The sequence below is a fragment of the Sinocyclocheilus rhinocerous genome, unplaced genomic scaffold (assembly GCF_001515625.1).
Source record: "Sinocyclocheilus rhinocerous isolate Xijiao unplaced genomic scaffold, SAMN03320098_v1.1 scaffold307, whole genome shotgun sequence".
Taxonomy (NCBI): Eukaryota; Metazoa; Chordata; class Actinopteri; order Cypriniformes; family Cyprinidae; genus Sinocyclocheilus; species Sinocyclocheilus rhinocerous.
Window position 1 is genome coordinate 1,187,558 of NW_015662942.1, and position 12,480 is coordinate 1,200,037.

Sequence of the window (12,480 nt, forward strand, 5' to 3'; positions counted from 1 at the left end):
GTGTGTGAGTGAGTAAGTGAGAGAGTGTGTGTGTGAGTGAGAGAGTGAGTGTGTGTGAAAGTGTGTGTGTGTGTGAGTGAGTGAGTGAGTGAGTGAGTGAGTGAGTGAGTGAGTGAGTGAGTGAGTGAGTGAGTGAGTGAGTGAGTGAGTGTGTGTGAAGGTGTATATATATATATTTATATACACCTTGCTACGTGTACTGCGTTAGGCTAACCGAGACTTGTCATTTGCACTTATATATTGTTGCTCTTTTGTTAGTTTTGACTGCTTTTATTGTCCTCATTTGTAAGTCGCTTTGGATAAAAGCGTCTGCTAAATGACTAAATGTAAATGTAAATGTATATTATATACATGTTAAACAATGTTCTGGACATCCTTTTCCAAGCAAATAAAATGAATGTGAACAGTTGCCTTTAAGTTTTAAAAGAATGTAAAAGACAATTAAAACCATCATACATTTCCATAGGATTTTTGCACTATATTCTTCCGAAGCCACTGCAACTGAATAATTGATTCATTGAGTTAAGAATTTAAGAACTGGATCATCCAGTTCATTTGAAAGACTCAAAAGAATGATTAATTCATAAATCAAACATTACTACTTCTGTCACAGACGTGAAAAAAAAATAGTTTGAATTATTCCTTTAAGAGCATTTATCCCTGCAATGTTTTACTGCTTCTATACGGCAAATAATTAGAACATCGCCCACTTATAATCAACAAAATAAATCAATAAGAATCAAATTTATAAGAAAGTAACTATTTCTGCACAAGTGCATATAAACTCATCTTTTGAGAACTTTTATGCACCATATATTTACTTGCACGGATGTCCATAGCTGGTAAAACGTGGGTGTAAATCAGATCAGATGAAATGATAAGCAGTTGTACACACATGCATATTACTCAAACATGGCCACTGAGCAGTACTGAAGACACAAGGCTTTCCCAGCAACCCCTTTGGTTTCATTCTCTAGAACCAACCGCAACCACACATACCTGTCAAAATATAAAGTGTCAAGTCAGTCTCAAACGCTTCTGAATCATCTTCATTGTCACGTACAAGTCAGATAAACTGAATGCCCAGTTTTTTTATGCATTTAATGTCAAATTCTACTCTAAATGAAAGTGTTTGCAACCTGTTTTAACAACAAGTGAAACAAAATAATTTAACCAATAAATAAATAAATAAATGGACATCTGTGCATGTAAATATATGATGTATTAAAAATCCTCAGTTGTCAAAACCATGCATACAGTAAGTTCAAATGCACTTTTGCAGAAATAGTTACTTTATTAATTTGATTCTTCTTGATTTGCTTTTAAGTATAAGTCAGATAAACTATATGTCCAATTTTTAATGTCAAATTACACATTAAATGAAAGTGTTCGCAACCTGTTTTAACAACAAGTGAAACAATATATTTATTTGTAGACCTAAACTTAATTTTATCCATTGGGAATTTATTGGATTAAGAAAAGTAGACATTATACACTGAATGTAGGCAGGTGGTTGGAGGGGAGGGGCTAAAAAATAAGAGGACTTGATGATGTCAGCAAAAAGGAAAGTCGTTTTAGGAGTTATTTTGATGAAATATTATGAAAACAAATGTGTTTTTCAAACGTGCATTGATGCTTCGTGCACAATAAGACCAGGAATATGCATTAAGAAAAAAAACAGACCTGATTTTAAATGTCATATTGACTTTAACTAAGGGAAAATGTTGACATTCTACCAAAATTGCATAGTTTCATTTGCATGGCTCTATATTTGTTTTCCTGCAGTAAAGGCTGTCAGATTACTATCAAACAGAAAGAGCATTGTGCCCTTTCACTAGTATTAGTTTCAGATCCGGTAAATCCAGTTAGAATGCTGTAACACACATGAAGTGATTTACTTGTGCTGATACTTTTAAAGCTTAGTCCAGTCAAACTGTCAGCAGCGTGGAACTGATTTGGAGATGTATTTGTATTATACTTGTGTGTGTATCTACAGAAAAGGGTCAGATGTACAAACAGAAGCGGCCCACCATGTATCCCCCCTGGAGCAGCACGTTTGACGCTCACGTCCACAGAGGACGAGTAATGCATGTGGTGGTCAAGGACAAGACGGCTGAGCTAAAGACGGAGGCTACTGTTCAACTCGACACCCTCGCTTCACGCTGTAAGAAAGAGAATGGCAAACTGGAGATCTGGGTGAGAAAGCAAAATGGAAACAAATGTGTTACCAGTGCTGATATACAGTTCAGTGACCATTGAGTTAGCTTGACCTTTGTTATTGTTGTAATTTATTTAATAAAAATCCATTTTGGGTGGATTAGAACACTAAACTCATATTAAAAATAAATTAGTGCTGGGCAACGATTAATCGCAATTAATAGAATCCAAAATAAATGTTTTTTATATACATATATACAGTGCCTTGCGAAAGTATTCATAGTCATATTTTTTTCACGTTTTGTTATGTTGCTGCCTTATGTTAAATTACTTTTTTCCCCACATCATTCTACACTCCATACACCATAATGGCAAAGAAAAAAACAGGTTATTAACATCTTTGCAAATTTATTAAAAAATTAAAAACTTAAATAATTCCATTGCTTAACTATTCAAACCGTTATCTGGCACAGCTGAAATTTAGCTCAGGAGCATTCATATTGCTTGTAGATGTTCATATTCATATTGCTTGTAGATTTGTTGTGGCAAATTCAATTGAATGGGTATGATTTGGAAAGGCACACATGTCTTAATAAAAGGTCTAACAGCTCAAAATGCAAATCAGAGCAAAAACCAAGCCCTGAGGTCAAAAGAACTGCCTGTAGAGCTCAGAAACAAAAAAAAGTTTGCGTCAAGCCACACATCTGGGGAAGAGTTCAGAAAAAATTCTGCTTCATTGTAGGTTCACAGAATCATGTAGCCTTCATTATCCATAATGGAAGACGTTTGAAACAACCAGGACTCTTCCTAGAGCTGGCCAAACTGAGCAACTGATGGAGAGGGGCCTGGTCTAGACTGGTGACCAAAAACCTGATGGTCACTCTAGTTGAGCTCCATGATCATATATGCAGATGGGAGAAACCTACAGAAGAACAAACATCACTGCAACACTCCACCGATCTGGGCTTTATGTCGGTGTGGCCAGACTCAATCTTCTCCTCAGTGAAGGCACACGAAAACCCACTTGGAATTTGCAAAAAAAAGCACCTAAAGGACACTTAGATGCTGAGAAACAACATTCTCTGGTCTGATGAACCTCAATTCCAAGCATCATGTTTGAAGACTTTTATTTTGGATGCGATTAATCGCGATTAATCGTTGCCCAGCACTAAAATAAATCCGATAAAAATGGATGTGTTATAAATGTTTCAAATATATTTTCAATTATTTAATAAGATTTATTTTTGTGTAATATAGGTGGAACTGAAGCCACAGGGTCGTTTACTGATGGAAGCGCGGTATTTTTTGGAGAGGAGTGGTGAGAATTTCTCTAATTCAGATCCACACACAATCTCTCACTGATTAATATTAGCATTATTACTTCTATTATTATGTTATCATGTTTTCATGAGCTGATGGAGCTTGGTGGAGTTTTCAAACTGGGATCAGGGGACATAAATAATTTTTGGTGTTTTCATGTGGGTTCTTGTTTGTTCTTAGACGCTGCCGGTCATGGTGAAGGAAATGGAGAAACCGAACGGGAAAAAGAAGGGGTGTTCGCACTGCATCACAGACGAGGAGCCATCAAACAGGCCAAAGTTCATGTGGTCAAATGTCACGAGTTTACCGCCACCTTTTTCCCTCAGCCGACTTTCTGTTCAGTCTGCAAGGAGTTTGTCTGGTATTATGCACTGTCTCAAATATTCATATATTAAAACAAAACTCTTATTAAAAAAATAACTTCTTTCCTCTGTAGATTGTAAACGGCAACAGTAAAATAATGTGGGGAGGAATTTTATGGATGAATCTATCTATTTTGATTTGATCGGATGAAAACATGTTAAAAATATTGCTTAATGCAATAAAAATATTAATATTATTTTGCCTTGTTTATCAACAGAGCACGTTATAACATTTTGATGAAAGACTATGAAAACAAAAAAGTTTCTTTAAAGGGGTCATATGATGCGATTTAAATTTTTCCTTTCTCTTTGGAGTGTTACAAGCTCTTGGTGCATAAAGAAGATCTGTAAAGTTGCAAAGACTAAAGTCTCAAATCCAAAGAGATATTCTTTATAAAAGTTAAGAGTGACGCGTAAAAAGACATATAAGTCATTATAATCCGTAATTATGTACCCACTGGATGCAACAAATGCCTCGTTTATAATGGGTTTTAATGTTTTTGTCTCGTCGCTCCGGCCGGACAGGGCATCACAGTAGGGTAAGGGGCGTAACATTTCCGTCACATGCTTGAGGTATTCGGCCAATCACAAAGCACTGGATAGCTGGCCAATCAGAGCACACCTCGCTTTTCAGACCGATGAGCTTTGTAAAAATCGATGCGTTTCAGAAAGGCGGGGCATAGAGGAGAAACAATAATGTACAGTATGTGGAAAATAATGTGTTTTTTGAACCTTAAACCGCATAAACACATTTCATTACACCAAATACACAAAATAATGTTCTTTTTTAGCAACATCATATGAGCCCTTTAAAATACTGTGCACTGATAAACTTTGAACAGTTTAACTTTAATCTTATGGCCTCTTTAAAACATCAGTCAATCATTGAATGAATCAAAAAAGACTAAAATAGAATAAATGTGATAAAATTTACTCAACATCAAATTTATATCATGAAATACAGGTGTATGTATGGTGGACCAGTAGTGCAAAACACAACGCAAAGAAATCTCCACAACACAACGAAAGCACCACAACACAATGCATAGGACAATTTTTTTGTGTTGTGCCAATTCTGCTGTGTTGCGGCTTGTTTTGTTGTGTTGCAGCTTGTTTCCATTGTGTTGTGATAATTTCGTTGTGTTGTGGCTTGTTTCTGTTGTGTTGTGCTAATTTTGTCGTTGTGTTATGCAAATTTTGTTGTGTTGCGACTTGTTTCCGTTGTGTTGTGGTAATTTTGTTGTGTTGCAGCTTGTTTCCGTTGTGTTGTGCTAATTTCGTTGTGTTGCGACTTGTGTGTTGCAACTTGTTTCCGTTGTGTTGTGCTAATTTTGTTGTGTTGGGGCTTGTTTTTGTTGTGTTGTGGATTGTTTCTAGGGCTGGGTATCGTTCAAAAATGTTCGATATCGATACCGATACCTTGACTTCGATACCGGTTCCTGAACGATACTTTTTTCGATACCAATTTTATGAAATCAATTTTAACAAGATTACATTATCTAAAAAAAAAAAACTTTGGTTTTATTTTTTCAGCTTGTTGATGTTTATACAATCTCAAAGACTCATCTCCTGAGCCACTGCACAAAGGAACAAAATTTAACCAACACAATAAATCAGTGCAAAATAGTTTTAATAAAGCTCAAATAGTCTTCAGTTTACACATCTGTTAGCTACATTTACACTAGTGCGTGTGACAGAATCACCTAGCTCAGACAGAATCGTCATTTCTATTTATTTTCCACTGATTTACTGATGACCATTAGCAGCTTCCAGCGCTGTCTGCCTGTGTTCTCTCTTCCATGATCGCTGCTCTGACTCAGAGGTAATAACATATTTAATTTCAGCAACATTACATGGCCAAAACACACATTAGACGGCAATCGGAAGTTATTGCAAACACTCGAGATTAACCCGTTAGGTATCGAAATTTGGTACCGAACGACGAGACGTTTTTCGATACTCGATGGTATCGAGGCAATTCGGTCGGTGCCTAAAAAGTATCGAACTCGATACCCAGCCCTACTTGTTTCCGTTGTGTTGTGATCATTTTGTTGTGTTGCGGCTTGTTTTTGTTGTGTTGTGGCTTGTTTCCTTTGTGTTGTGCTAATTTTGTTGTGTTGCGGCTTGTTTTTGTTGTGTTGCAGCTTGTTTCCGTTGTGTTGTGCTAATTTCATTGTGTTGCGAATTGTTTCCTTTGTTTTGTGAAGATTTCGTTGTGTTGTGCACTACTGGTCCACCATATGTATGACATATAATTGTGAAAAATATATGTTTGTATATGTATATGCAAGAAAATTAGCACTGTATATTAGATTATACATAACATTAATATTTTCTTAATGGTTTCTTTTCCTACTTCAGGGGCCTGAATAAACAAGGATATCAGTGTCGGCGTAAGTCATTTTTTTCACATCCTCATTGCTGTTCCAGTTCCTATACAAGTTTCCACTGAATCAGTGTCAGGACTCCACCTACACACTTCACTCTTTTTTCCCAGAATGCAATGCTGCCATCCATAAAAAGTGTATCGACAAAGTCATCGCCAAATGCACAGGCTCAGCAGTAAACAGTAAAGAAACCATGGTAAATACAAGGTTCTTTTTCATCACCCTTTAATTCAATCACATCAAGCACACAAAGTGTTTTGTTTAGTTTTTTTCACAAAAGGGTTTTTGCGCCCTGAATTTACAGTAAGTCAGAGACCTTTAGACATTTTGTGCAACTTTAAGCTCATTATAGTTTCAGCAAAGCTTTAGTAATCTGCAGATGAACGCATAATTATAAATATTTAAGAAAATGAATCATCTTTTTGTCGCAGACTCCTTCCTCTTTCAGTAATTGGTAGACGCCACAAAACAGTCTTTCCACACTTTACTGAGTCACACTGAAAATAACGAATAGCGTTTTGGACATTTTCCTTGTTGACCTGGTGTGTCAATGTGTGTACAGTATGTTTTCAAGACTAAATCTATGTGTATACGTGTGTTCCAGATCCATAAGGAACGTTTTAAGATTGACATGCCTCACAGGTTTAAAGTGTATAACTACATGAGCCCGACATTCTGTGAGCACTGTGGAACCTTGTTGTGGGGTCTTGCTCGGCAGGGCCTTAAATGTGAAGGTGATTCATTACACAACCACATGCCAACTATGAATGTCTAAGGGTCATTCTGTGAAAGGATCATTCTGTGTTTTTCCATTTTGAAAAGGTGATTTTTGAAGTAAATATCTATAGTATTCTATCTAAAAATGTGTTTAAATAATGTAATTATTAAAAAAAAATTAGATGGTACAACACATACACACACAAACATATATGCATACATATACATATGTTAGGACATGACTCTGTTTTTTGACTCTGACACGTCTTTTTTCCAATTTTATTTTTTTAATCTGATATTTAGCAAACAATAAAATGCAAGAAAAGTGATAAAAAGGAAGAAAAACATTTGCTTGTTCACTTACAGAAAATATTATGTCTTTTTTAAATTAAATAATTTTAAAATTGTTAAAAGGGTGAAGATAATATGGAAACAGAGTTGATATTCAAACTTTTTAATAATAAAGAAAGAGAATAAAGACAAAGCGTTACATAAAAATAAAGTTACTAAGTTATACAAGTTATAGAAGATATATAATAGATATTAAAGTTGAGCTATGAGTTGACCATGAGCTATTCATTTTTAAAATATTTTTTTAAACATATACTGTATAAGGAACTTTAATCAAGGACGCAAATGTCACTGTTTTGTAGAATGACCCCTAAACATTCATAAGGCCTGTTTTATCAAATCAAATGTAGTTTTTCTATAATCATGTTTTATATAGTTTTATTTTTTTCAAAATGTTAGACATTTCAATTTAATGTTTTAAACATTTTCTCTTACTGCAGAGTGTGGCATGAACGTTCACCATAAATGTCAGAGGAAAGTAGCAAACCTTTGTGGCGTCAACCAGAAGCTAATGGCAGAGGCCCTGGCTATGATTGAGAGCACTCAACAGGTTGGAACACACACATATTATGAACCACAGATGCTACGCAGGCTGACACAAGCATGTAGCAAATGTCATGTCATTTACTGTTGTTTGGCAAATTTCAGTGGATGAAATACAGTCATTTCGATAGGAATCCACGTTCGGGAATTTTGCGTGAGAGCAAAATATTTCTTTAGGCAGTTTTTACAAAGGGTTCAAGTTGGCTTACCTACCTAACAGCACATCGGTTTAATGGCACAAATATTTGAAAGTAACTATGTTGCCCCCTTGAGTACTGGAGTAGGTTACAAGCTTCATGGGTAGCCGTTTTATTTAAGGGATAGTTCACCCAAAAAATTAAATACTGTCATCATGTTATTCCAAACCTGTATGACTTTCTTCTGCCAAATACAGAAGAAGATATTTTGAAGAATGTGGATAACCAAACCAAGTTTCTGGTGCCCGTTGACTTCCAGAGTATTTTATTTTTCCATACAAATTAAGTCAGTGGGAACCATTAACTGTTTGGTTCAACAAAACAGAAAGAATCTCCTATAGTTTTGGAACAACTTGAGGGTGAGTGAATGACAGAATTTTCATTATTTGTTGAACTATTTCTTTAACAATCCACTCACTCAACCAGTACACTTAATATTGCAAAAGACTTGTCATGCACATTTTATTCCAATGGAGTTCGTTATTAGCATGTTGCTAAGCTAACAATGTCATGTTCTAATAAACATACAAAATAAATACCACACAAATATTGGGCAAAATAGACCAGTTCAAGTAGAATAAAAATTTCTGGTCTATCTGTTTACACCCATTCGCCATACTGAATGAAACTTTTCACTGAGCTCAATGCAATACAAAATAAAGCAAACCCGGCAGTTATGTACAATAGGACCACATGCTAGCAATGCTATAGAGTACGTTTTTTTGTCTAACTCAATATAGTACACATGACATGAATGACCTAGATTATCATGTGGTGCAGGTTGTTTAATCTGATCGGATGTGTGTGTTTCTTTCCATAGCAGGCTCGCAGCTCTCGGGATAATGAGATTGCTGGTCGAGAGGGTCCAGTGGGCGTAAGTCAGGCAGGGGTCACTAGAGAGCCTTCAGGCCACTTACCAACATCACCCCTCACGCCTGCACCACCTCTACCACGCAAAGGTAAATATAACATGCAAAAATAACATTCACAATTCTGAACAGATTTGAAGGCCGAACTTGCTACTAACTAAAGATTCATTTAATTAGATCAAATTACTTTAGAAAGAGAGACAGGAAGTCTGTCTCAGTCAGCTACAGAGTTCAGTATTAAGTACGCTGCATTGGGAGTTGGACATTTCTTGAGTTTAAACATTATCAAAATTCTTTCAGTTTACCGGAACATGCCCACTCTAGAAATTACCAGAAACGAGCTTATAAGGAACTAGGTAGCGATTGAAAGGAAGTAGACACTGAACTGGCTTCAAAGCTAAAATAACAGTAGATTGCAGTGAAACCTGACATTCGCATGTTGCTAAGCTAACAATGTCATAAGCACAAAAATTATATAGCGCCCAAAAACAATGGGTAAAACATTTCATTTGAATTAAATGGAACTATTTTCTGTCAATATTTTACAGTAATGGATGTAAATTTCTGTAACATTCTCTGACATAATCCACCATAACTGAGCATTCTGCAATTTACCTATCTGATAAAGATATGTGAGATACAGTCTTTTCATATAGCCTGAATGACTTATGAAGCATAATTTATAATTTATTATCTTCCATTTGCAACAGACTTTGCATCTGAAGCATGCTTATGGTGCCTAAAATTTAGCTATGCCAAGAAGCTTACTAGGTTTTGGATTGACTGATGACTGATTGATTGATTGAATGGATTAATTCTTGGTTCCTCCCTACAGAGCATCAAGGTATTTCATGGGACACTCCGGCTGAGGGCCGCAGGCCAAGTCTTGAACAATCTGAACCCCTGTACGCCACCCCACGCAAAGAGCACCACAAATTCAACCTAGATAATTTTACTCTACATAAGATGCTGGGCAAGGGAAGCTTTGGAAAGGTAAGAATAGTGTATTCAACTCACAGCAAACACATCACAGCAGTGAATTTCCATTTAAACTACAGTATATAGCCTACCAATGTTTGAAATGACTGGCCTAGAAATGAGACATCCTTTGATTCCATGGGTCAAGCCGATATAAATAACAAATCTGCAACGAATAACCATTGTGAGGATGCCAAACAGGAAATTAAACAGAATCTTGGCAAAACGTTGCCATATTGAAACTAAACATGGTAACTGTTTGCAAGACTACGTCCTGAGCGTACCTGGCCAATTTGGATATGGATTTGGATGTTTTTAATAATTTAAGGAACTAGCTTTGGTAACATTCATGGACAGCTGTTATATATGGCATAACTGAATTAGGCAGAACAAGACAACAGCCTATTACACTACATTTTGGAATATCATTCTGGATGCATACTCATGTAATTCTCTATAAATTTTGCTTATGTGCATATGTGTTGTAGGTATTCCTGGCTGAGCTGAAAGGCGCAGGGCAGTTTTTTGCAGTAAAGGCCCTGAAGAAAGATGTTGTTCTGATGGATGATGATGTTGAATGCACTATGGTGGAGAGGAGAGTGCTGTCTCTGGCCTGGGAACACCCCTTCCTCACACACCTCTACTGCACCTTCCAGACCAAGGTAATACACTCCGACACACTTAGGGATGGGCAGTATCACATATAGGAAAATGTCAATCAGTAGAGATTTTGCTATATATTTGATATGTAACTTGTTTTGTTTTATGGTTTTTAAAACATGGTTATGGTTAAATTTTTTTTTATTAGGTTGAATTTCTTGTAAGGGTCTGCAATAAGAAGGGGCCATTAAAGGGTTAGTTCACCCAAAAATTAAGGGGCCATTAAAGGGTTAGTTCACCCAAAAATTTACTCACCCTTATATCGTTCCAAACCCATAGGACCTTTGTTCATCTTCAGAACACAGATTACAATACTTTTCCTGAAATCTGACAGTCCTTTCGAGGGAACTTCGAACTGCGTCCTCTAGGGGTTGCTATGGGGAACGCCTTTCAGCGTGACCGGTGTGTGAAGCATATATAAAAAAAAACGACAATAACATTGGCCGGCGACAGCCTATGACGGCATTACCCTCAGGATCACAGTATAAAAGGGCGCCGGGATAACACGTCATCCTCTTCTTCGTCTTCACTGAAAAAAAACAAAAAAAACAAAGCAGATAACCACAATATACTGCACTCCGGCTTGAAGTAAAAAATAATAATAATAAAAAGAGCCTTCCATTCCATGTATGCCAACATCGAGGGGATGCGTGAGAATGGTTATGAGAAGATGCCCCCTGTTGAAGAGATGCTGGCCTGCTATCTCTCTATGGGGGAGACATCTTCTCTTAAGGCTCCCTCACTGCCATCCAAACCCCAGCCTATGACGGCATTACCCTCAGGATCACAGTATAAAAGGGCGCCGGGATAACACGTCATCCTCTTCTTCGTCTTCACTGACCGTTTGTTTATTTTAGCGTCAAGCTAAACACAACTAGGAGTGCATGTTCTCGCGCCAAAGGCTTTGCTCTGATACCTGCAGTTTCAAACGGCTCGTGAGCTGTGTGTGTGTGTGTGTGTGGTGAAGAGCAAGCGCGTTCAGCTCTCGAGGGAGTTGGATGCGCTCTGTATTCATTGCTTATTTCTTGTGAGGGATAAGCATGAATTGAACGCGCTCGTCTCACGAGGAGGCAGTTTGTGCTCATCGTGATGCATTCACAGGACTGCTGAGGGGGATATGAGTACTTCACCATTTGCCCGAGTTTGTAGGTAGCGTTTGCATGAGTGCGTTCGCCTCTCGCGGGAATAGCGACGCATTCACGGCAATGGTTTTCATTCTCGCTTGATTTCCGAGGTAATCTGTGGTTGGGCGGAGCGTGTTTAGCTCCTGCGGGAGCTGAATGCATGCTGCGCGTTGCGGTCGCGGTGAGAACATGGAAAGGACCTGATGGGAAATTAAAGGGCGCCGGGATAACACGTCATCCTCTTCTTCGTCTTCACTGACCGTTTGTTTATTTTAGCGTCAAGCTAAACACGACTAGGAGTGCATGTTCTCGCGCCAAAGGCTTTGCTCTGATACCTGCAGTTTCAAACGGCTCGTGAGCTGTGTGTGTGTGTGGTGAAGAGCAAGCGCGTTCAGCTCTCGAGGGCCTTCAGGATGCATCTTGTTTGAATGGCAGGGCATACGTGAATACGATCCATTTTTATCTACTCTATTGCTAGTTTTTGTGTATTCGATGCTAGCCGTTCTCTGCAGCGCTACTCGGACCTGTTCTGTTTTTCTGACTTGTAGGTTCGACCGATTACAGTGATGGTTTCACTCATCGGTTCTGGTTCCAGGCTGGTGATAGCCCTCATCTACGGCTTGGACATGCAGCCTGGGCTTCTGAGGAAGCCTCCCAGCATCAGGTCCCCAGTATAACGCTGCAACCTCAGGACTTGCGGGTCCTTCTCGTAGGGGCTAGTACTCTTCTGAGTACATGCTTCGCGATATGCTTCATCCAGTCTGGCCAGGTGCGAACTACTCATTTCTCACCCTGAGGGGTCTCCCGAGATTTGA

The 12,480-nt window shown here is 37.9% G+C and overlaps 1 protein-coding gene across 1 annotated transcript in view; it reads left to right on the forward strand.

The window, feature by feature from the left end:
- The window catches only part of LOC107728508 (protein kinase C theta type), a 25,770-nt gene that overhangs the window by 10,584 nt on the left and 2,706 nt on the right, over positions 1 to 12,480 (forward strand). The window contains exons 4-13 of the mRNA XM_016538703.1: positions 1,997 to 2,196; positions 3,415 to 3,475; positions 3,658 to 3,838; positions 6,201 to 6,232; positions 6,337 to 6,422; positions 6,831 to 6,960; positions 7,735 to 7,844; positions 8,855 to 8,993; positions 9,739 to 9,896; positions 10,370 to 10,543. Coding sequence (XP_016394189.1) covers positions 1,997 to 2,196; positions 3,415 to 3,475; positions 3,658 to 3,838; positions 6,201 to 6,232; positions 6,337 to 6,422; positions 6,831 to 6,960; positions 7,735 to 7,844; positions 8,855 to 8,993; positions 9,739 to 9,896; positions 10,370 to 10,543 — 1,271 coding nt within the window. The remainder of the gene's footprint in view (positions 1 to 1,996; positions 2,197 to 3,414; positions 3,476 to 3,657; positions 3,839 to 6,200; positions 6,233 to 6,336; positions 6,423 to 6,830; positions 6,961 to 7,734; positions 7,845 to 8,854; positions 8,994 to 9,738; positions 9,897 to 10,369; positions 10,544 to 12,480) is intronic.